We start from the raw sequence: 24,769 nt of genomic DNA, 5'->3' as shown, positions 1-24,769 counted from the left end.
AGTTTTCTCAGGGTGAGTTCAATCCTTCTGTGATGCAGCAAGTGCAATATGATGCAAAACATGATGCATTATATCAGAACTGATGGCCCAGGATGAGAGAAGACTGGTCTCAAGATGAGAGGTTGTGGGATCAAACCGCAGTTTCTTTTTGTGTCTACCACCTGAAATGAAAACGTCAAATAATTTTTTCAAACTTCCTCAAATTATGTTGGATCAGATAGCTCAGAGTGTTAGTAGAAGACTCCGGATACCAGAGATTGTGAGTTTGATCATTATGTATTGCTGCGACTTTTGAGGAACACCGCCCAAAATGAAGAAGTCAAATACAAGAAGAGAATAGATCTAAGTGGTATTGGTGGCATGTTTGGTTAGTTCCCAGATTAGAAGGCGCCAGCGCAGGGTTGGAATCCCATGCACCACCAGAGAGCTGGACAAGGAAGTGTGAGAAATGTGTCTCTTTCCATTACTTCATAGCAGTGGATGGTGATGGAACAAAAAAAACACACATTTTAAAATCCCAAATACATCTTCAATGACGGTGAGTGACCCCTTGTGACCCCTCTGAATTCATTCATACAGCAGAAGATGTGGATGAAATGAGAGAAGAAACCGTCATCCTCAACTCTGGTCCAGAACTCTGCACTCATCTAGGAAAAAAATAAGGATCACATAATAATTTACATTCATATACATCTGTGTTGAATACAACGACTTCTACAACTACTGACTGAGACAAAGGATTTCAAAGTTTTAAAACTTTTTTACGACTTATTTCGACACACTATACTATTACTTTTTTCGACATGCTATACAATTACTTTATTACTTTTTCGACATACTGTACTACAACTTTTTTTTAAAACTTTTTTTCATGCTATGCTATGACTTTTTTCGGCATGCTTTACAATTACTTTTTAAAATCTTTTTTTACATAATATACAATGACGTTTTTATGACTTTTTTAACACACTATAATATGACGTTTTTAATGACTTTTTTCGACATGTTAAACTGACTTTCTTTCGACATACTTTTTTTTACAGACTCATAATTCAAGCCACTTGGTTCTTCTTCTTCTTCTTCTTTTTTGGATTCTGCAGGCTAGAAGTTGCAATGATGTATTGCTGCCCTCTACTGTTTGTTAAATTATCCTCTTAACAGTAGTGCAGAAGTGCGTAGAGTAAAAACTATTTCTCCCATTGTTCCCAGGTCTCTGAACATTTTATTTTTCAATATGAGGTGAGTAGTTCTTTCACTGCATGAAGAAATATGTGTTTTACTGTCTCTGAAGGTCCACATTCATATTCGCAATCAGAGCCAATCGCCAACAATGGCCAAGCCTCCAGCCTGGTTAAGACTACTGCATATTTTCTATTTTCTATTGCAGGCCAAACACCCTTTTCTCCTGATTCCTCTGCCACATTTCTTTGTGTGACTTGTTTACGATTTAGGTGTATTGTGGTGGTCTGTATTGTAGGGCAATTTCTATTTCATCATTTGATTAATCTCTGCCAGTGGGTTTAACCAGGTCTGGGTGTGAAATGTATTTATCTTACTGAAGTTAACACTGCTACTGAGTCACTGCATTTATTGGAATACCTGTTTCATTGAATATAGCTACCGGTTAACGTGAGCGGACACATGGTTATTTGACGGTTATTTCACAAAAGGCTCACAAAACTACAAACTTAATCTATTAGAACATCGAGCTGCGAATCATTTTAAGTACACCATCTCCCATTTGTGCATTACCTTTTATCGCATCGGTTAACCTTCAAGTCATGAAAATAAGTCTCAATTTTGCAAATATGTATAGGGCTCCATCTAGTGGTTAAAATGTGATATGCAACCAATTTAATTCAAGCCGAGAGCCTGATATAAATTCGGGGAAATCAACCTGATATTAGACTATAATTTGGCAAAACACTTAAACCTCTCGGAAAATACCAATAATTCACCTTTTTCTCATGAAGCCCTCCGAACGTTTTGCCAATTTCGGTAGTACAATTAGCTGCAATCTTTAATATTTTAACAATTCAAACAACTCAGATGCTGTAGGCATTGCATAATAGTTAACGTTCTCTGTAGGCTGTCTTATTCTAAGTACACCAATTTATTATTTAAACTGTCTTGAAACCATTACAATATCTATGGCTAGTTTTACTCCTGAAAGGTCTATCACTGTTTATAATGTGTGTGTCTCTCCCTAAACTATACTACACTGCCCCCGTTGTTATGGTGCAATATGAGTACACTGACTATGATACTGTGCCTCATCATCGATATTCTGCATTGTGTGCACTGAACTTGGCCAGTGGGTGTCCATTTTCTCTCGGGTGTCACCTTTCTGCACGACAGAGGGAGAACAAAGACACTTGTTTTCCCCTGGTAGCATCACTAGAGGGAACACTGCATGTACAGCGTCCTTCCTAATACACTCTGACATGAGAGCACACACAGGCATACATGGACATACTGTATATTGCTGGATTAGGCAGTACACAAAAAGATTACAGCGTCACATGGTGCCCCCTCCAAATGGTGCCTGCCAGTAACCTACTTCCCCCTCTAAGCCATCCCATCATTCATTTGGAGTGGGCGTGGGCTCACGCAGGAGCCACTCAACAGCATCATCACAAAGGTTCAGCTCCTCCCTGCTGTATCCTGGAGAGACAGAGGGAGGGAGAGGATCAGGGTAATATGAATTCTAGTCTGAGTGACGAAGGCAGTGTGTGCAAATGAAGAGGAGAGTCTGTGTGCATGTGTGTGTGAAAGGACAAATCAGGAAGGGCTAGAGACAGAGTTGGGGGGGCTGGGGGGAGGATTGTGTGCGTGAGGGAGACAGTGAGGATATCCAGGCAGGAGGAGGAAAGGGACATAAAGGGAGGAAGGAAAAGGGGGGCCGGAGGAAAAAGACAAGACAAGGGGACCCAGATTAAGAAGGAAGATGGCTGAGCCGGAGCTGAAATCACGGAGCAGCCGGGAGAGCGTTGCCAAGGCAGCAAGCCAGGAGAAGATTGGAGGTAGGTACAGTGCATGCTCACACTCCTGTAAACACCACATGGTGCAGAGCTGCATTATTCCGCCATGCACTCTGATGCAACGTTGTCTAATGCAAGTACCTACTGATTAATGTCGCTATAGAGATGCTTCATGGTGTTTTGTGGTGATAGTGACAGGTGACCGAGGTGACAGGTGAGGAAATGTCACACATAATACATAATAACAGAGCTAAGTTTCCACACGGGCCCTTAACTGGTTGTGTAAGCACAATTACCTGATAATGTGCGTGTGTAAATTAACAATGGGAGAAGTGAATAAGATGAGTAAGGTTCTTGGGGAACAGGTTTGGAAAATTACCCTGCTTGAGCCTGTATCACCTGTTTTTGAGCAGTCCATGCCACACCAATTTGCTGAACCACAATGCACACTGCTTCTATCCCTTGGTGCTTGACACATTCATGTTCATTGTTTTCGTATAAGTTTGGTATTTATTTATTCAATTAATTTGAGCCTAAAATATCTCAGCAAAGAAAAACTTCAAAATACACTTGTCACTTTGAAGTTGTTTTTTTTTTGTGATCACTGGCAACACTTTTGGTTTAACAAATGTGAAACTCTCATCTCCTGGTCTACTGTCCCCTATTCTCCAGCAGTTGAAGCAGACCCAAACCAAGATGGTCTGATTGTAGAGCAGCCAGCGTCTCCATCTACCCCCATGGTCCCTGCTCCCACTGCCACAACCCCTACCACCGACCCGCCTGCCAAAGGGGAGAAGATTGTACTCAAACGCAGCATCACCCTCTTCAATGGTGTGGGAATGATCATAGGCACCATCATTGGCTCTGGCATTTTTGTCACTCCAACAGGCGTGGTCAAAGAGACTGGTTCAGCTGGGCTCTCTCTGATCGTCTGGTCTGCCTGTGGCGTGATCTCTACCATGGGCGCCCTATGCTACGCTGAGCTTGGCACAACCATCACCAAGTCAGGGGGGGACTACACTTACATCCTGGAGGTGTACGGCGAGCTGGCGGCTTTTCTAAAGCTGTGGGTGGAGATGCTCATCATTCGGCCATCATCACAGTACGTGGTGTCGCTGGTGTTTGCCACCTACCTTCTGAAACCTCTGTACCCAAACTGCCCCGTGCCTGACAGTGCAGCCAAACTCATTGCCTGCTTGTGTCTAAGTGAGTGTGGCCGGGGTAACCGCGCAAATACTTCTCTTTCTACACAGATGACAATAATAAGAAAATCACTCATTTGATACACTTAATCCATGGTGATTATTCCCCAACAACCTAATTTGTAAGCTTCTATATGTCTCTCCCCACCTCCTGTAGCCTCCCTGACGTTTGTAAACTGCATCAGTGTGAGAGCGGCCACCAAGGTGCAGGACTTGTTCACAGCCTCCAAATTAGTAGCCCTGATCATCATCATCCTTTTTGGCTTCATCCAGATTGGCACAGGTGAGTTCCACTTCCTCATAGACTGATAGAGTCACAGAGGTTTATAGTTTGTTTGTGGTCAGGCTCATTCAGAGATCATGTAAATCTCTGCTGTATAGCATTCTCTGGCCGCAGGTCTACAAAACACAAAGAGACCCAAAGCAGCGACAATCACACAAAATGAATCAGACCATCAATTGCCAGCTGGGTTTTGCAGTTCAGTCAGTCTCACTATCTGGTATCATTTCCAATGTAACTACAAATCTAACTACAAACATCTTGATCCCGACTTGATGCTAAGTTTACTGGACGAGTTAGACAAGTTGATACTAAATACAATCTTTTGTAAAACATTATTGTTCGACTGTCCACGTGAAAAACAAGCTGGCTCATCTTCACTTTAGTGTGAAAAAACTGCTCCTTGTTTGACGTGTGATGAAGCATGTGCCAATATGAACATTCATAGTACGATTACCTCAGCCGAATAAAATATACTTTAATGCTCAGTAAAACTTGTTTGTATTGTTGCCATTGGCTGACAGCTTTAAAACCTTTTTTAATAGATTCAGATAGCTTTCCACTGGCGCTTTGAAAAAAAACTGAAGTATCATCATACTTTGCTCCAAATCCTCTTTGGTGGGTGAATAAGAAGTGTGCTTTCTCTCTCATCCAATATGATAAGTGTGTATTTCCCAGCATGCAGCTGTATACAGTGTGTTAATACAACTCCCCCTTGTTTATATTTTTGTTTATTGCAATAATGATGGTCATACAAATTTAATAAAATTACGGTTTTATCAAAGTATAGTTATATACATTATTGTCTTAGTGTCTCACTGGCACTGCTGAAACCCAGGTTCATTTCTTTTATCTCTGATGATCAACAAATTGTTGACTAACACTAATGAGCCCAACCAAGCAGACTGCCCTCCTTTCAGTTTGTTAGCAGCTAACTGAACACAAGGCTTGTCTGTCTGCAGCCATGTGATTGAGTCTGAGTGAGTGTGAAGCCATACATACATGTGTATCTACATGGGTGTACTTTGAGGTTGAACTCTGATGAGCAGAATTGGTTGAATACATGACTCATCTGTGCAATGTGTAGCTTCTATAAATATGTTTACTGTATATCCTGCAGATATGTAATATGTGAAATATGTAACAGAATATGATAGAATTTATATAGTCATAGTGGACATTCTAGAAACACTGATGCTGCAAAAATGAGACAGTTTCTCTGCCTGCAGTATTTCATTTCCCTTACAATGAATCTCAGGGTGAACTGAATCTTCCATATGATTGTTCTTAACAGGAGGCAACTGCTGATGTTATTCACAAGAGCAATGTCACCTCCATCTTGAGTATATATATAATTGAAGTTTTTAAAATCATATGTATAAATGCTTTTCAAAACTGAAATAGCAAAGCAACTGAATCAGCTCCAGTCATGCCAGTCAAAGGAAGTTAGTGCATCCATCGTCTGCTCCATGCTGCATCTGCTACTCCCCTGCCCCCCCCTTTCCCCCCTCCCCCTTTTTTTGCAAGGCCACACCCACCGCCATTGTGCTCCACACTGTGTTACCATGGAAACTAGGCGTCGAAGCTTGCCGGCTGTTGTCACACTGTGGTCTTTCAGAGTGCGAGAGAGGACTAGTGAGAAAGTAATGTGTGTGTAATACAGGCCTCACGGAAAGCAGAGTCATTACCATCTGAAAGCGACAGGTATAGAGAGAGCCGTGCAGAAGCAAGACTTCAAGCACACACACACACACACACACACAGCTCACATGGCAGTTGCCCTCGCTGATGATACACTGGATTTGTTAACTGCTGTGGATAAATGAGAGAAGATATTTCAAATGTCAGCTGAACAGGACCTGATTATGTTTCAATACATCAAAGCAGATGCTCAAAGCTGGAGGCAAAGTGTTCAGACAGAGTCCCAATTGACTTGTTGAAAATGTCAGGCCTGTCAAAGGGCAGGCAGCGACAAAAGTGAAAGGAGAAATAGAAAAGGGGACAGCAGCCCCGAATGAGAATCCATTCGATTTATTTGAAACCATGCAATTACTTCATAAACTAAAGTTGTTACTTCTAGAAACAACTAGTTTCAGTTGTCTTAGATTCATTTTACTTATTCTTCTTTCAATGTGTGTGCAGGTGATGTGCCGTACCTGACACCGGAAAAAGCATTTGAAGGCAGCAAACTGGGAGTGGACAATATTGTCTTGGCTCTGTACAGTGGACTCTTTGCTTTTGGAGGCTGGTGAGGCATTTGTGACCTATTTTGATGTAATTACAGACCAGAAATAGAAATCATTTATTTATAGCTGCCAACTGTTTGCTTTGCAATACGACGTACAGTTATTCAAGTCTTTACCAAATCGCTAAAATATTGTTTAACTCTATTTCTTTTTTTTTAGGAATTACCTGAATTACGTGACCGAGGAGATGATCAATCCAGAGAGGTGACATAAATGTGATGATTGTTGTTTTGAGGATTACACAATGCCAACAGCATGAATACCCTCATCCATGACTGAGGGTATTCATCTCTACGTCTGTAGAGCTGAATACAAAGCTCTCTTGACAAAAGCAAATTGTAAACTTGAGTTTTGGATTACATATTTAAGTGTTGTAGCTGCTTTGTTTTATATTTTAAAGTCTAGCACGATTGACCACTGTAAGACACTAATCTGATATGAAATATTACGGTCACATTTGCCAACTGGAAAGCATGAAATAAATCACTGAGCTAATGAATACAATGGAAACAATCAGATACTGTTGGAGAATATGATGGGTTTTCTTTCCTCAAATTACCTTTGACCACCCCTCCATAGGAACCTGCCCTTGTCCATCATCATATCCATGCCTATAGTAACGGTGGTGTACGTTTTGACCAACCTGGCCTACTTCACCACCATCTCTCCTGAAAAAATGGTCGAGTCTGAGGCGGTTGCTGTGGTGAGCTTTGTATTTCTGCCCCAAAGTTAGCTACAACTTGCAGACTGTAAGTCAAAGCCATCAGTTGCATCTGTGTTTTCTCATATATGTTGTGCTGTTTGGCAGAGTTTTGGGGAGTACCATCTTGGTGTGATGTCCTGGTTAATTCCTGTCTTCGTGGGACTGTCCTGCTTTGGAGCCGTCAACGGATCCCTTTTCACGTCAGCAAGGTGTGTGTGTCTGTACAGAGAGAATAAAACTTAAGTAGCATTTCCAGTTTGTAACTTATATAAATGAGGTAATGCAGGAGTGGGGTGAGAAATAAGGTTAGGGAGTGTGTGGGATTATGGGATATGTGTTTAAAAGTTCTTCAAAAAATATTCAGCTGCTCAAACAGTTGAGCACAGTTTATTTGCAATAATTAAACTACAGTCAAATATTGGTCTGGTGTGGCCACTCTCAAGGGAGGATATGCAGCCACATGATATGATGGTACATCTGAGACTGTTACGGGTTAGAAAATGTTAAGGCCAACTTGAAAATTACCGCTACAGAGCTTTCTCTCTTCTAGGTTGTTTTATGCTGGAGCTCGAGAGGGTCAACTCCCTGCTGCTCTGGGTTTGGTCCACACAGACCTCTTCACACCAGTGCCGTCCCTCATCTTCACAGTAAGACGGCTACAGCTATGATCTGACAGCTACTTTTGTGTTTAAAAAAATAATAAAATCAACTCAACAACCTATGATGAAAGCCAATGAAGTTTTACTAAAGTCTTAAGTCCCGTATGACCTTTATTGACGTATATCTGCAATAAAAGAATTGCTACAGGTTTCTGACAGGTGTCCTGCAGTTTAATATGTCTATTAAATTGTTTTTATATGACAAGATTTCTTTTGTCAAAGCCTCTAAATCTAGTCACAACAGTTCATGCTGTGAACTTAGCATTTAGCGTAACACAAATTCCACAAGAATTGGTCTTAAAACATATTTCCAAATAATTTGAGGAGTACGTGTGTGTGTGTTTATGCTATATATACAAACCTAATACAATCTCGTCTTCCTTTGGTCTTCTCTCAGTGTTTGCTGTCCATGATGTACGCCATCTCGCAGGACATCTTCTCTGTCATCAATCTCTTCAGCTTCTTCACCTGGTTGTGTGTTGGTATGGCCATTGCTGGCATGCTCTGGCTGCGCTTTACCAAGCCCGACCTCAGAAGGCCCATTAAGGTAGAGTAAGCATGTTGGACAGGCGGTTTTGCATGTGATGAATGCTTTTTGCTCTGGAGATTTATCTAAGAAAAGTCATTTTTAAAGGATTTAAGACTCACTGCAAGGTGTACAACTTATGTAAGACCGCTCTATCTGAACCTCAGCCAGTTTCTTTGTCTGCCCAAAACATCAACACGTCTCCTTGTTTCATAGAGCATCCACTTTTCTTTTCTTAAAAAAAAAAATGAAAGGACCATTGTATCACTGCTTTTGTTATTGGTGGAACCATACTGTGTTTTCAAAATAGGAGGGAGTGGTGTTTCCACGCATACATGGCTCTTTGTTTCTGTTCCATCATGGGAATATTACTTTGGTTGACCAGTCTTTCATCTTTGCTCTCAGCCTATTTGTTTTATAAGATGAACCTCTAACAAGCAATAAATAGCTAAAAAAAAACAAACACCAAAATAAAAGTACTCATTATGCGGAATGGTATTGCACAGTATAGTATAATGACACATCCTAATTTATTTAATGACTATATTTTGTATTATTGATCTGAATTTGTAGTAACAAGTACATTTATCAAATCAAGGCAGCAGCATAAAAGTATTTTTCCCTCTCAATGGAGTAGAAATATAAAATAGCAGACAATGAAAATAATAACCCAATAAGGCATAGTACCTCAACTGCTTATTGTATCAATATCTTATCACATTAACAGTAACAGTTGCATTGTTATGATGATTTTACATGATTAATTATTTGACATTTATAGTTTTGGTTCCATTTTTCCAGCTATATAGAGATACATGTATCATTTTAATAACTAATGGCAGCAATGTTAAAAAAGACTTAACAATTAAATTCTAAAGGTAATCTTGTCAAATATTAGTAGGCTACTTTATCTAGCCTCCTTTCTAACAGGAACAAACACCTACATCTATGGTATTTTCTTTTTGCAGGTGTATCTGTTCATCCCTGTGACTTTCGTTTTGGGCTGTGTCTTCATGATCGTTGTGTCCTTCTGGGCAGCTCCGTTTGAGTGCCTGGTAGGCAGCGGCATTATTCTCACAGGCATCCCGGCATACCTACTGGGCTACAAGTGGAAGAAACCTCATGTGGTCAAGAAGGTGCTGGGTGAGTGAGACATTTTTGTTTTCTTTAAAACAGTCTTTGTGTATTAGTTCAGGCAAGACCGGAGAAGCATTCCTTACAGCTTGTTGTGAAATTCATGTGAGAATATCTGCTCGAGTGCAGCTGTGGGCAGTGATACATTTGGTTTGTTTATATAGTCGGCAGGAAGGACGCAAACCAAGATGTTGATCCGATGTTACATTCAATCTACAACCTGCAGTAACCTAGTAAAAGAAAACAGACAGGGCTGATGTTGATGAGTTGTTTCTCCTCAGAAATCTTCACCATGTTCTGTCAAAAGATCTTCATGTCCGTTCCTGAGGAGAGGGAGCAACGTGAGGCGGCTGAATAACACTGGACAGACAAGATGAACAAGATGATGGACTGTGTCAACATTTTTGTCTGAACATTTTTGATATGTCGACATTCATTCACTTGTGATGTGGCTAAAGCAATTTCTTTTAAAACTTTAACTAACCAGGCATATAACTGTGGAGCAAATTGATATTGATAAGGGCGGCCTGGCAATCTTGGTAAAGGAAGGGTTTACATATGCTCTTGTGTAGCCTAAAAAGTATGAAGGCATATCTTGTGAACACAACAAATGTTCTAAATTTGACAATTGCATCTCCTTTAATCCTAGAACATGCTTATATTTAGCCTGTTAGTGAGTTAAAGGAGTGTCATGCCCTGATTATAAATGTTGCGTAATTATGTGCTGCCAACACAGTGTTAGAAGCTGCATTCAGATACTCTAGCGGCCGAACATACAAGTTTATTGTTCAGCTAAAGTGTACAGATAAGTAGCTTAGCGAGACAAGACATTTGATAACTACAAACGACACATAGTTTAATATAGTTTACAGTTTTAGAGACTATGAACGCTACTAACCTGTGAGTTAAAACTGAGGACTTTCTGCAACAGTTAATAATGTATGGATTAATTTGAAGTAAAACGACCTCACATAAGAAACTAAGACACAGTGCACGGTGTATAAATAAGGCCAGGGTTGGAGGAGGCAAGGGTTAACTAGCATAACACTGATTACATTATATTCATATGCTACTAATATTTGTGTTAATTACAACTGATTTTGATATTTGTATATTTTTTGTATTCATTTGTAAAATGAATCCACAGCACTACCTGAAAGCACAAGCTAAAGTGAGAAAAAAGAGTGTATGTAATATTTACTGAAGATGCGTTGCTGTGGAGCAGGTCTGTTTCTTGTATAATTTTATTCTCACATCAAACCATGTCAGATTCATGCAGTGCTCCATATGTGATGATATTTGATGAAATGACAGTGAATTCCAGCAGCTGTTTTGTAAGGCATTCTTATAAGAAACTGAAGACTTGCATTGATGTCCTTCTGGTTGTATTTAGAAAACTCCATTGTCTTGTTAGTGTTTTGTGTTGTTTGTATATATTATCTGTGCCAGCAATTGTAGTACTGATAATCTGTTTTTTTATTTTTTTTATTGTCACTATAAGACCAGAATGAATGTTGCAAATTTAGTGACATCAGCTTTGCTTTTATATTTTACCTATAAAATATTGCTTTTAAACTGAATAGCTGAGGTTTTCCTAAATTGTTAAAACACTGTCAATCTACTCAAGATCCCAGAGGAAAAACGTCTCAGAGGGAAATGACGAAGGGTGGAGGGTATGTTTGTTGCGAAAGTTTTCTGGAATTTGCACAGAATAGAGACAGTCCCCTGAAAAATCAGACAATCCCGGTTTTGCAGGACACTGTCAAATCAAATACATGAGCTGAAATTGGGTAATAATCCATATTGGTTTGAGACATCAAAGAGAAAATTGGAATATTTTCCAACATAAATTAAGACAAAGCTTTTAGAATTTTGAACAACAGCAGAATGAGGGAAAGGCTGAAAGTCGTAACATTGATTTTGCAGCGAGAGATGAAATGTGGCATTTCTCTTTTGTGAAACACACACATTATATTTTTTTTAAGGAAGTTGGACCAAGTTCTCACAACAAACTAGACAACAACCAATCAACGTTTAGCAGTGGAAATAAATCTACCTGTAAACGTAGTGGGAATTTGTATTTACCATCCAATGACAATGACACCCATAAAGGCCTCTAATGTTTACACCAGATTGAAAGAAAAGCTGATATGAAAGTTCAATACAAATTTTGGAACATACTGCACCTTTTCCACTACATGATTTATTAAATGTCATATACTGAACCATGTGAAAACCTCACAAAAATGAAACTTTTACTAATACAATAAGCAGTTATTTGCCTTATTGGGTTATTTGCGTATATTATCACATCATCACTGGTGGAAAGTAAATTAGTACATTTGCTCTAGTAAATTGAAGTACTTTACTTATTTATTCAACAGCCAGATAGATACAAGCACAACAATTAACAGCACAATAGTGAAATAACTAATTCTGATTACAGGGTGTCTAAAAACACACATTTTATTATTGATTGCTAGACCCCATTGTATATTTCATGTTATGCATAACATACTGTATCTCTGTGAACAAAGTGCTACTGTGTGTATGAATTGATAATACCTATTTGCCTAATAAAAGTGTTCTGGACAAAAAGAAACAAGTATTTTTCATTTTAAAAATGTAAGTTACCTGTGTCAATTATTAACTGTTGTATTTCGGAGGGTACATGTAACAATAAACATATTTTTGTTCAAAGTTGGCCTGTTTGTTTGTGTTTTGTAAAGCACACAAAAGAAGTGTTCCTCAGAGGGTGTAAATCAGATTCCTCACTGCTGCGTAAATGCAGCGTCCTAATATACTTGCATCAGTTAACAAAAGGCCAACCCCAGCCTCTCTACAGATAACAGCTTCTAATAGAACAAGCAATCCCAAAACACAAGATAGCTTCTATCCAAATGAGGATGTTTCACGAGCACGGTTTTCTCAAACAGTCAGCCAATAGCAGTATCATATCAGCCATCAAGTGTTTAGGTAGTGATCTGTATGAAATGCTCTGTCCTCTCTTGTTTGTCTTGTCTTGTTTGTTGGCTGTCAGACAATGGTGCAGCCGATGCCTCTGATGTCAGGAGAGTTCATATCCGTTTGAAGAGGAAATGAGAGGGTCTAATGGCTACTGATGGAACCAGTATCAGAGCTACTGGAGACAATATTAGTGATGGGAGATTGGACAGGCAAGGAGCCAATATTGCACAAGTGACGTGTGGACTATTTTGAAACCTTCTGCAAACAGGGACTTGATCAGTTCATTTGATTTGTATAATAATAAATCAGTACATAGAGTACAGCAAAGTCCAAAAGTGGAGTCAAATCTAATATTCTAAGGACTCCAGGACCTTTGTTATTGACATAGAAAGTAAACAAAAATGACATTAAAACATACTTATGCAGTCTTAAACATGAATGAAATGCTTACATTTTCTGCTATTACAGATTAAAATGTATGTTAGAATGTAATGTAAAAATGTAATGTATCCTGACCAGCTATCTGTGTTGTTAAATAACCCCTGGGCAAAACTAAATCTGCATCAAATCAATTATATATAACTAGCTGAGATGAGATCGACTCAACTACACAGCAAACATTCATCATCAACATCAATCTTTATACATAATTTAGTTGTTTGTATTGAGCCTTCAAGATCTATTTTTCATAAAACAAGAAACATTTTGTCAGTGAAATAAATCCACTTGTCCCCTGAGCAGTGTGACTTGTTTTAAGAATGGTGCTAAAAATAAATAAATATTCTTAATAACAAATAACAAATATAAAGCCAAAATAAATTTACTAAAATGTATTCGAGCTACATTTTCAAATCAAATCTTACATTATAGTTAGATTTGTTTGGCTTTGTTCACTCTTAGACTCAATGACTTTTTACAATAGTGAGCAGCCATAAATTGAGAATAAAAGTTAGGATCCTACAGATCAGGATATTCTTCACCACATGTTGGGATTAGGTTTGGAACCTAAGACTATAAACCAGCACTAGATATCACCAGCAGATGGCGATAGAGGCACATTAATATGAGATGGTAAAACAGCCTAGAGGTCCAGTCTAACACCATCTTGTTGACATGCAGTTGTAATCAAGTATAACAGTATTTGTATATAAAACATCTGCCTTTAAAGCTTTATGAAGTGTGAAATCTCTCATTTTTCCTCCTTGGTTGGCATTCAAAGGATATTCTGCTCCCATCCGCTCACAAATGTAACTTTTTTAATCCAGTTAATTTTTATTTTTTTTTACATTTTAAGGGTACTTTTGCTGAGTGCAATGCCTTCCTTTTTTCCATTTCACGGTCACATCTGGAAGCCACCCAGTAAAACCACAGTTGTGGGATAAAGGTAATGATGGTAGGGTTAAGGCCTTCCTTCATTTTAATTTAAACATATTAAAAGTAAAAGTATTACATTTCATCAACAGTCTAGCTTAAGCCATTGAGCTGTGATAAACTGATTCTTTTTAGGTTAGGGGATCTAAAATAAATGTGGTAAGTTTTATGAATCAGCTCTAGGGGGCACTGCGTCATCATCCACATCATAGAGAGTGAGCAAGACATAGAGAAAGACAGTGAAAGAGAGAAAGAGAAAGAAGGACAGACAGAGAGAGAGAGAGAGAGAGAGAGAGAGAGAGAGAGAGAGAGAGAGAGGGAGGGATGATAGATTCCATTTCTATTCTACCTTTAATCCAACTGTGAAATTCATAAGTAAAAGACAGTCCTATTTTTCTTCTGAGGTGGATCTCTGAAAGACCGTGTACAGTTTCATCATCACACCTTTACCAGAAAACACAACCAGTGGGCAGAATTGTTTTTTGCTTGATATACTATATTGATCATGTCTGGTTTTATGAAAAAAAAAAAAAATGTAGAAAGGTTAAAGTTTAATAAAGGGACCCTGTGTAGCCTCAACTCCTCACTTAATGAGCCATGTGACAGCAGTCACATTAACTTTCCTACAACATCAAAGATTATTCTCCTAATTAACCTTAGACACATGCAGCAAAGGTATGTTTACAGGCTGCTGCCGCTTCTCATCAAATTACTAATGAATGTGTTGGCACTCAGAAATGTAAACCAAATGATAAAATGAGTAGAGACATGAACATCAATTTCTCCACTTTAAACATTTTATTACAGACAAAAGAAAACAAAAGAAGTATTTGTGACACAAAATGAATCTAATGCTGATGCACTGGTATTGCACCAACAACAATTTCTGAAAAAATATTTATTATTCTAATAATAATGTTGTTTGATCAATAATAATAATAATAATAATAATAATAATGCACCCTGATGAAAATAAGCCAAAATGTTACTTCATATCATTCATAAATAGATGTGAAACCTGCAACCAAATTAAATAGAATGACCATATCGTAAAACATATGATATTCAACAAAACAAAATGGGTTCTCTCATCACCGGCTTTACAAATTAAAGAAGTACATTTGGCAGGTTTATACACAAACTTAAAATATCTACTCCCATGACTCTTCCTCCAAAATGCAAAAAATCCTGCTACAGTGAAAAAAACAAAATATCTTTAGAATTCTTTTTCTTCACAAAAAATGATAAAGATGAGTTCAACACAATTCTAAAACACCTAATAAAACTAGTCAAAAACTTTAAAACCCACTGTTATGTTTTTTTTTTCTTTAGTAACATTTCACATTTAGCAACTTTTTTTTTAAATTCACCTGTACAAGTGGTGTCAGGACTAAGGAAAGGTGAGCGGGGTTACAGGTGGGGGCGGTCCTTATTGACCAAAAGGAGGAGGAGCTAAAAGGAGAGGTATCAACCATTGACCTCTACAGTTCTGTAACGTCCTGAGGCCATGTGAAGAGAGTGACACTCTCTATCAGAGCTCTGCCAGTTAAGGAGGAAATGGAGCGTTTTACAGTCTTTGCATTTCTCTCTCATTTGGAGAGAAACAAGACCAGTGTACACAGTTTCAACACAACTTTTAGTGTGTGTATTCCCTCACTGAATCCGTCCGCATGAAAATCACATAGCCAAACAAAAAGAATAGTTAAAAAAAAGAAAGAAAGTAAGGGACTGCAGCTAAATACACACATAAGAGGGATCCATTGTGGTGATATTTACAATCACTCTGTGAGAAACAAAAGGAAAAGAGGGAGTCCTTTAGTAGGGGCGAGGATGATTTACAAACGTCTAAAGTGTATGTGACTATCTTCTTTATAATTTCACTTTGCTTTTACTCAGTTGGGGTGTTTCAGTATGTCCTGAAGTACATCCACCCCTGCTGAGGTGACTATATTCTAGTTTCCTGCATTCGCTTTTCTACCCAAAACCCCTACACTTTTAGTATGCTTAGAGCATTTCTTCTCCCCGATGAGGGCAATCCATGGCAAACACAGAGTAATGGAGTGAAGAGGAGAGAGAGCATCTTTAAAAAAAATTCAAAAAAGAATGAGAAGACTTTTTTTTGGTCTTCATTTCCAGTATGTTGGCATGAGCTTAAAGCTCACTGCCCCCGCAGAAAAGCGAAAAGTTCACTGATAAGGAAAAAAGCAAGAGAAGTGCCTCAGGCTTCTGGCCGATCTAAGTGCTTGGCAAATAGGTGAAGTTACTGTAGCAGTCTTTGGGATTTTCGTAATCCGTCACAAAAAAAAACAAAAACAAAAAAACCCTAAATGGTGTAGAAGCAGGTACATCGATGACGTTGTTGTTATGCTGGAAAGCTCCCTGGAGTCTGACATTTGGAGGTCTTTCAACTTCAAGTGAGGTAGAGAGGCTTGTCCCGAGCTCCCATGCCACTGCTGAGGAAGAATAGGCTGTATTACACTAATATATGTCTGGATACATGTGAATACAATTATTGACTACATGTATTTCTGTTTATCTAATATTTCACCAGGAAATCCCAGCGAGATGACGAAATCTATTTCAAGTAAGACCTGGCTAAGAAAGCAGCTCCAAAACATAAAAGCTGCCGACAAACAACAGACATCAATCAGTATAAATAAAAAGTCAGAATATGCAGATCACTTGATACCCGAAACGTCAAATACCATGTCTGTTCTCCAGTTATCTTTACTGACACACTGGAAATAATTCAGTACGCTCCAAAACTCCAAACTACTATGATCTGACACTGAGGGAAAAGGTTTAAGCAAAGACTCAATGTACTTCAAAGAGCATCAAACATGATTTGACCCAGGCGTGATCCCATTTGACATACAGATGAATCAGCTCTAAATACAGAAGATACTGACTTCCAGCACTGCTGCCTCTCGGAATAGCAACACCAAGTTTCAGGTGTGAGACAACACAACATTCGTCTTGTACCTGCTTGAATAGCTTGATTCAATAAGGCAATGTGTGCTGAGCGAAACACAGGGAAACTTAATTGGATGTCACACTTTTTCCAAGCTCGGTAATAGCGTTGTTCTACTGCAGCAATACTCATTTCAATTTCAAGGAGATGCTTTGCTTTAGCAGAGGAATCACAGTTTATGATTAATACTGTCTGAGTCTCTGAGTGTGAAAGTGAAGTGGTTTAGAGCAACTCATTTGGAAAATGAGTAACTGTCAGACAAATACTTACTATTCTCAACAATCAAATGTCCTGGATTGGATCTACAGAGGCGAAGAAATCTTTATTCTGGACCATCTTTTTGTGGCTAACTCAATGTGATTTCTTCTTGTTAACCATCATGTCCATCACACAACATTCACTACTACCATAACACAATGTGTGATGAGCTCACCCGCAGTGGTTAGGTCCACAGTCCCTGTTGCAGTACTCGCTGTCCCAGTCAGGGTTCTGGCCATGCACTGGGTTAGGGGCCCCTGGAGACTGTGAGCCCCCGACACTGTTCTGGTAATCAGCCTGAATATGGGAGAATCCCTGTGGATAGGAGAGGAGGGAAAGGAGAGGGGTTATATCGTTCTAGCTTTGAGATGGCCAGCCATTAGAGTTTGCTGAGCCATGATACTGTATGAGGCCAAATGCTGTCGATGGTCTTTTCTTTCTCATTTCATTGCTTGGTTAAAAAGAGTCTTAAAATTACACTTCTTACACCACCATGACAACTCCCTGCTGGATTGGAGACATTTTAGAATCAGAAGGAAAGGAGAAAATAGTTTGTTTGCCACTAAATTAGTGAAAAAAGTAAACTTTATAAACATGTATTTGCAAACTGTTTTGTTCTTCTTCATATATACGCTAAAATGCGATTGAATTGAGAGTTGTCACATTTTTATCAGCAACTGATAAAATCATTGGATATTATTTAAATTTGAATCATAGGCAGAAAAGCATTACAGGCCCGTAGTTCTATGAAATATCAACAATGCTTTGAAGTGTTGTATATCAGTATTTAGCAATAATTGAAAATTGTAAGGCATATGATTACAGGTGATAAATAAGAAATAGTGAGACATTTTTAAGTGATTATATGAGGAGCTTTTGCAGATGTACACGTTTTATCATATTCATGATTCATTTTTTAATCTCAATAATGACCGGACCAACCTGTTGGCTGAGAGGGGGGGAATGCAGAGGCGCCTGGAGCCCCATTTGGTGTGAGATGATTGGCTGCGACTGCTGCATGCGGATTGGCTGGTTGAGCAGGGAGCTCTGATGCAGGGAGAGTTGGGCGTGGGGGTGCAGGGGTGGGCTGATCTGGAAGGGAGATGGGGGAGAGGCACTCATGCTGGGCGGCAGCATCTGGGACTGGCTGAGGGTCTGGGCCAGAGTGTGGCGGGGCGGCCCTGCGTAGCTCTGGAGGTCCGACAGTGGGAAGGAGCCCGGCGGGCCCAGGTAGGGTGAGGAGGGCTGGGGGGGCACACTGTACAGGGGCTGCTTTGGGGGCAACATGTGGGAGGACTGGCTGGTCTGCTGGGCACTTTTTGGTTCAGGGTCATTGTATGTCTGTGGGTGAATAAAACAGAAATTAAATGACATAACTTACTTTCAATTAATTACATGAAAATCATCTCTCCATCAATCATCTCCTATTTAATAGCTTTTCCATTACTCCATTACTCTTAGAACAAAACTGCAGCCCTGACCTGTATCTTAAAGGGAAATTCTGGTACTTGTCAACCTGGTTCCTATTATACTGAAGTATGTCAGGCAAGTTGAAAAGGAAGTGGTGTGTTGTTTGCTACAACAGCTGCAAGGGCTTCCAAGGGACTACTTTCTGTCCTTACTTCTTGTTGGACTGGTTTTTAAAGGAATAGTTTGGGAAATACAGTTATTCGCTTTCTAGCTCAAAGTTAGATGACAAGATTGAGGTAGCCAAGCAAGCAGTTTCCCCTTGTTTGTGCTAAGCTAAGCTAACCATTATGGCTTCAGCTTTATGTGAAAACAGACAGACATGAGGGTAGTTATCTAACTCTTGGCTAGAAAGTGAATTTCCCACAATGTTCAACATTTCCTTTAATATTATGTTACATTAACACAAGGTGATGAGTTAAAAGTTATTATGGCGAATAGACTTTTTTGAAAATGATATGTCAATGACACCCAGGTGGAGAAATGCCAGAATTTCCCTTTAAACATTTCCCCACAGCCTTCCTCAGTACTGGTCAATACTGTCAAATTCTCTGCCTCTCTACACAGTGAAGACGCTGTCAGATTGAACGCGTGCATCTTGCTTTCCTGGTGCAGCTGTCCAACACAGTTTTAACAGGACAGTTGACACTCAAAGCTCCCAACAGCAAATATTTTTCAGCATATTGACGCTCATTGTGTAATGAAACTGTATATATTTGATTTTCAGTCCATCCACGGCCTGACAGCTTTCACTTAATGCACACATGTAGACAAGCTGACAGATGGGGAAACAGGGAAAACACCCAAACGTGACTTTTTTCATTTTTGGCAGTATCTGAGCAGGTGCAGCGCCTACAAAATACCCCCACCTCCACTTCCGCCCTGTCCCACCCTTTTCCAGGCCCTTATGATAAGCTGTCAGATTGCTCATCTCCAGCCATCAGTGTTGATTAGAAGGTAATGGAGCCCATTTGTATGAATAGAGCTGGGACCAGGGTAATGATCAATAGACACCTTGACAGATAGATGGGAAAAGGAGACACACACACACACACACACACACATACACACACACACACACACACACACACACACACACACACACACACACATATATATGCAGGAGCCAGGGCAGAGAAATGAGGCTGTTTGCTTGCAGAACAAATGGAATGACAAAAGAAATCTTCTCCACACTACATTGTGTGTTGGTAATACAAGACGGCACTAAACAATGCAATCCACAGCCCTCCACCTTGCCTTTCTTTATTCCCAGTGCTACTATGTTGGTGCATACAAGACGCCATCATTGGTAAAAAGGATGTCATAGATCTGAATTAGCAGGAAGGTGTCAGAGGTGGACAAGCAGCAGAAAAGCCTATGATTGCTTGATGTTGATTTGGATGTACTTCCGGTTGTAGACGATGAGATGGTGGAAATCGATGATCTAATGCATGACACAGGTGTCTGCTAGGATAAGATACATTACGGGTTTGTATTTTCTAAAGATAGATATAAAACGTAAACCTGATATTTTGTACAGCACATGAGGGAGCAATCATTTTCTCTCCTCCATCCCTCATAGATGTTTTGGCCATATGCTTGTGCTGACCCCTCCCCCAACTACATCACCATACCAACTACAATCCTCAACCCCCAACATCTGCACCCTATGGAAATCAGGTATTGTTCCAAATACGGACTGCTCTTTTGCATCAGATACCCCCCCCCTCCCCACCACCACCCCATCCCAAGGAAGCCCCACCCAGCCCATTAGCAGGGATTTTCCATCCAATCCATCATCAGTCTTAGCCAGGGCCTGTGTGTCATAAGCGTTACCTTGGAAACCAGACTGGCTCGGTACGCGGCCAAGGCTTTCAGGTACTCTTTCTTAGCCGCCTCGGTTTTCCTCTTGTACCCCTGTGAAGAGAGAGAGAGAAAAAAAAAATCAAAACGAGACGCTTCGGGTGAGAGGAGAGGTTGACATGCTCATAAATGTGCAGACACACGTCTGTCTCTAAATACACACACACACACACACACACACACAGTTACACACAAATACTTTTTATCTAACACTTTCTTAAACACATCATTCACACACACATACACACACACACACACACACACACACACACACACACACACACACACACACTCATGCACGCCCTTAATGTTTCTTTCCATCAGAACCAATGGTACAGAACACCTCTATTTCCTCATCACACCACTAAAACTCCCTCATCTCAATGTGTCTCCATCTATCGCAGCAACACATCATTTCCATTCCAATCCACCTAAAGAAATGAACTGGAACTTCTCTCTCAGTCTCTCTCTTTCTCTCTCTCTCTCTCCTTTTAGCTCCACAATAACACTCCTATCAGCATACCGACTGACATTAGTGATTCACCAGAATGGTTGTTGTCATTTGGCACATTAGGATGCGATCCCTGCCTGTATATGAGTTTTGTTTGAAACTGTCTTCCATATTGTTAGTGTGATATACAAACCTCTGTTGTCATACAACTAACTGCTGCGGCAGTGTTTGAATGATCTCAGTGTGTTTCCATAAAGAATGTGGGCTTATATGGATGTGTTTTTGCATGCAGGTATTTTTTCCAGGCATTGTCTGTGTGGGATGTAGAGAGTTTGAAATGGGGCTATTAGCTATACGAGTTATAGATAAAATTATGTCTATTATGCAAAACAAAAAGGATAGAGAAGTATGTTTGTCAGTCGAAAACCAAAGTTTGCATGCATTGTACTTTTTATGCAGGGCTAGATATTATCTTATTTTATACTCGTGCTGATGCAAGCACTGGTGCTGATACCAAAATAGAAATATTTTATCAATACTTTACTCTTAGAAAAACACGTTTCTTTCTACAAACCCCTTTTTTCATTTTGCAAAGGAACACTTTGTCTTATTAAAATACTGTAAAATACTGCAAAATGTTGATTTAAATCAGTAAATATCTGATCAAAGAAAGTAATTACTAATTTGATGATGATTTTGTTTCTCAACAATTTTCCATACCCAGGGCTATAGACACATTTGGTTGGTCGTAAAAGCAATGAGTTTTGATTCCCGGTCCTATTTTTGTGTGCTCGATGTACATGCCACAGAGCTGATGTTCCAGAAAAACGTTATAATATCATATACTGGAATACTGCCTTCACACAGTATCCTGTCTGAAAAGTAAACCTTACTCATCCCAAGAGAATAGCTAATAGCAAAAGAAGCTAACAAATGTAGTTTCTCTTGGAGCTGAATACCCATAACACAAAACACCATGACCCCCAATAACTCTGTCATCATTAGCATATTACTGTTGCACAGGAGTTGACATTAAATAGCTACAAAAAACAATAGACCACTCTTCCTGGATAGCCAAGATGCCCTTCAGCTAAATCCAAGGACGAGACGATAGTGAGAGAGAGAGAGGGGGGGGGGGGGGGGGGGGGGGTCACTAATTCTGTATTCTAGGCAAGATCAAAATAGCACGCGAGAGATATAAATAAGGAGAGTGGAAATAAGAAGTTCACACATCCCTGCTTGTCAGAGGGCCAATGAAGATGCATGATGTGGAGGCATCAGCTATGAAGACTGGAGGGACACAGGAAGTGTGGATTGTACCTGGGCCTGGAGCTTTGTGGGAGTTCTGTTTTGGCAAAGAAGATGATTTTCACTTTTTCCATTATATTTTTGGAAAACCCTTTTTAGCTACCCTGCTGAGAAAAACTCAGAAGAAACCTTTGCATTGTGAAATTTGAAAACAAGTAGAGCACCACTGAGGGTTTGTTTTGCAGGTGAGCACCAGCACGTGGGTGTGAGTGAATCTACCCACTGCATAAAAAAAACAAAAACAGTCCTAGACTCCTGAGATCTCCCCAGGTGCATTTCTATTTTTCCCATATTGACCCTTTTTTTGCCTGTAAAATGCCCAACTTTGTTAGTTTCAGACTGTTTTACAGCTGCTGTTGCACAGAATACTCCCCCAACCGTCCCTTCCTTCCCTGTGCTTGAATTAAATTTAGAAATGAAAATCATTTTTGTGAGAGTCAGGGGACTGGGGATAAACGGATGGATTATCTTCAGAAAGAGAAGAACTAGCTCATTAAGGTGAGCTGTATCTCACAGCAATGTTCTGGTAATTACACAGCACACAATGCCAGGGAAAGGCTGCTCGCCTGCTGCAGCACACATGCCATCTACTGGTTAGAAGAGAATGTGTGCATGGTACTGTATATGTGTGTTTGTGTCAGTGTATATGCATTCATGTACATGTGCACTTGTTCTTTTGTGTAAACATAGAAAATGTATGTAAATGTCTACATGGAGTACTAAATGTGTGTACATTTGTGCAAAAATGTGTCACAAGATGAGGTGATAGTTGTTCCTTCCACTTAAAACATTGTTTTTGTAGTCTATAACATGTATGATAGTGTGTTTGCAACCATTTTCACCACATCTGTTACAGCTTGGCCTGTCTCCTCATCCACTTTATTGTTTCAGATATTCCAGGTCTGAGTGTTGTGTACCTGCTTCTGTTCCTCTCCTAGGCTGTCCCACATGGAGGCCACAATCTTGGAGACGTCCCCGAAGGTGGCATTGGGATTTTGTCCCTTGATGGCCGCCTGGGTGTCTCTGAAGAAGAGAGCATAGGCAGACACAGGTTTCTGTGGCTCGTTGGGGTCCTTCTTCTTCTTCTTCTTTTGAGGTTTGGGTTTGGGCTTCATCATTTCTGCTGAGGCCCGTTTCTCACTGCTTATCTGGAGGCAGAAAGAGGGATGGAAAGGGAAGGAGACGAGATAAAAAGAGACAAAGACATTGTTGGTCATAAATCAGTTGATGAAAATAACAATTTTGCTGCTGGATAAGATACTCTTGAATTTTGCAATGTTAAATATATATTTAAAAAAACATTAGAATAAAGTGATGGTGCCGAGCATCTTTGAAAATAGCCAACTAGAACATTCAATTAACGCTGAAAAGAGGGTTAAAGCAGCAGACTTCTGCGAAGAGCAGCTGCAGCTTGTTCTGAGAAGAGAAAACAGATCAATTCACGGCCATGGGTGAATGAAGACTAACAGGACGTCAGTGAGACAGGTTAGCCTCGGAGGGGGGTAGGGAGGTGTGGTTCAGGAGAAACTGGCCAAACATGGGATAGGATAGGATAAGATAAGAGGGTCCTGGGCTAATTAAAATATTAGTATCACTTTATCAGTTAAATTGCTGGATTCATGAGTATTTTCAGGTTTGCTCTCACTCTTTATTTTTTTACTCTTTCATGTAAATCACAAACAATTAAACTTTCTCAGGAAACCATAACAAATAAAGATGAAATCTATATTTTTCATAGGCTGTCCCCAGTTGGTCTGTCAACAATAACACACTGCAATCTCACTACATTTTCAGGAGGCAAAAACGTCTCACATCTGTGTGATGTACTCGATCAAATACACATGAATACATTTTCATTTTCCGTGCAGGGCTTTGACGAGGAGTCAAATCCAGGTCACCTGATCCTGGTTGTGATTCTATATGGAAATTTCCTTCTTTGCTGAGGAGAGAACACATCAAGCACGAGGGAAGGAGGGAGAGGAAGGGAGCGGGGAGGGAGAGAGACAAAGATAAGGAGAAAGAAAGAGAAGAGGTGCAGCTGAGTGAGGATGGCGAGGAAGAAGTGACGGCTTGATGTTGCCATTAGTATCAGTGGAACATCAGCTAAATTTCTTGGTTGCTATAAAGGCAGGAAATAACAATCCAATTTCCACCCATATAATAGAAGATATAATGACATACGGAATATATAATGATATACATTGTTATTATGTGAAATGAAGGATGTTTATGTACACTATTTATGGGTGAGGGGTTATTGGGAGTTATTCAAATATTGCTTTGACTGAAGTGAGAGAGAACTCCGTTTTTGGCAAAGACAGCCCATATCCAAGGCCAAGTTCCTATTTCATCAGGTTGCATTTTAGAAATTTTAAACAGCTT

The 24,769-nt window shown here is 39.7% G+C and overlaps 2 protein-coding genes across 6 annotated transcripts in view; one reads left to right on the top strand and one right to left on the bottom strand.

Annotated features, from left to right (window-relative positions):
• The first annotated feature begins 1,152 nt into the window (after positions 1-1,152).
• Positions 1,153-12,417, top strand: LOC137889225 (large neutral amino acids transporter small subunit 1-like). 3 transcript variants are annotated; one of them, XM_068732984.1, is made up of 12 exons: positions 1,153-1,239; positions 1,388-3,023; positions 3,657-4,187; positions 4,341-4,466; positions 6,606-6,711; positions 6,869-6,913; positions 7,289-7,412; positions 7,518-7,621; positions 7,963-8,059; positions 8,469-8,618; positions 9,566-9,740; positions 10,013-12,417. In XM_068732984.1, the coding sequence occupies exons 2-12, from the start codon at positions 2,948-2,950 to the stop codon at positions 10,087-10,089; spliced, it is 1,611 nt and encodes a 536-aa protein (XP_068589085.1). In that variant the 5' UTR covers positions 1,153-1,239; positions 1,388-2,947; the 3' UTR covers positions 10,090-12,417. The 3 variants fall into 3 exon arrangements, with proteins under 3 accessions (XP_068589085.1, XP_068589082.1, XP_068589083.1); XM_068732981.1 differs by having other exon boundaries at positions 3,654-4,187; XM_068732982.1 differs by lacking the exon at positions 1,153-1,239 and having other exon boundaries at positions 1,342-3,023; positions 3,654-4,187.
• A 2,427-nt stretch (positions 12,418-14,844) lies between these two features.
• The window catches only part of LOC137889560 (TOX high mobility group box family member 2-like), a 75,412-nt gene continuing 65,487 nt past the window's right edge, over positions 14,845-24,769 (bottom strand). For 2 of the 3 annotated variants that reach the window (XM_068733472.1, XM_068733474.1), the window contains 5 exons: positions 23,305-23,535; positions 20,602-20,682; positions 18,241-18,639; positions 17,474-17,613; positions 14,845-16,522 (listed from right to left, as the gene is read on the bottom strand). In XM_068733472.1, the coding sequence (XP_068589573.1) occupies positions 16,480-16,522; positions 17,474-17,613; positions 18,241-18,639; positions 20,602-20,682; positions 23,305-23,535 (894 nt within the window). In that variant the 3' untranslated portion in view covers positions 14,845-16,479. The remainder of the gene's footprint in view (positions 16,523-17,473; positions 17,614-18,240; positions 18,640-20,601; positions 20,683-23,304; positions 23,536-24,769) is intronic. The other variant, XM_068733473.1, reaches the window with a different exon arrangement.

Source organism: Cebidichthys violaceus, unplaced genomic scaffold (genome assembly GCF_023349555.1).
Source record: "Cebidichthys violaceus isolate CVI_PGR_0920_01 unplaced genomic scaffold, fCebVio1.0.p SCAF_6, whole genome shotgun sequence".
Classification (NCBI taxonomy): domain Eukaryota; kingdom Metazoa; phylum Chordata; class Actinopteri; order Perciformes; family Stichaeidae; genus Cebidichthys; species Cebidichthys violaceus.
Note: the sequence above shows the minus strand (reverse complement) of the source record. Positions and strands in the feature narration are given on the sequence as shown.

What these genes read in the sequence shown, in the direction of transcription:
- LOC137889225 (XM_068732981.1), top strand. Translation starts at nt 2,948, where the DNA reads ATGGCTGAGCCGGAGCTGAAATCACGGAGCAGCCGGGAGAGCGTTGCC. An exon ending in TCCCTTTTCACGTCAGCAAG is followed by an intron (nt 7,622 to 7,962) that starts GTGTGTGTGTCT and finishes TCTCTCTTCTAG; the next exon opens with GTTGTTTTATGCTGGAGCTC. An exon ending in TGTGGTCAAGAAGGTGCTGG is followed by an intron (nt 9,741 to 10,012) that starts GTGAGTGAGACA and finishes GTTTCTCCTCAG; the next exon opens with AAATCTTCACCATGTTCTGT.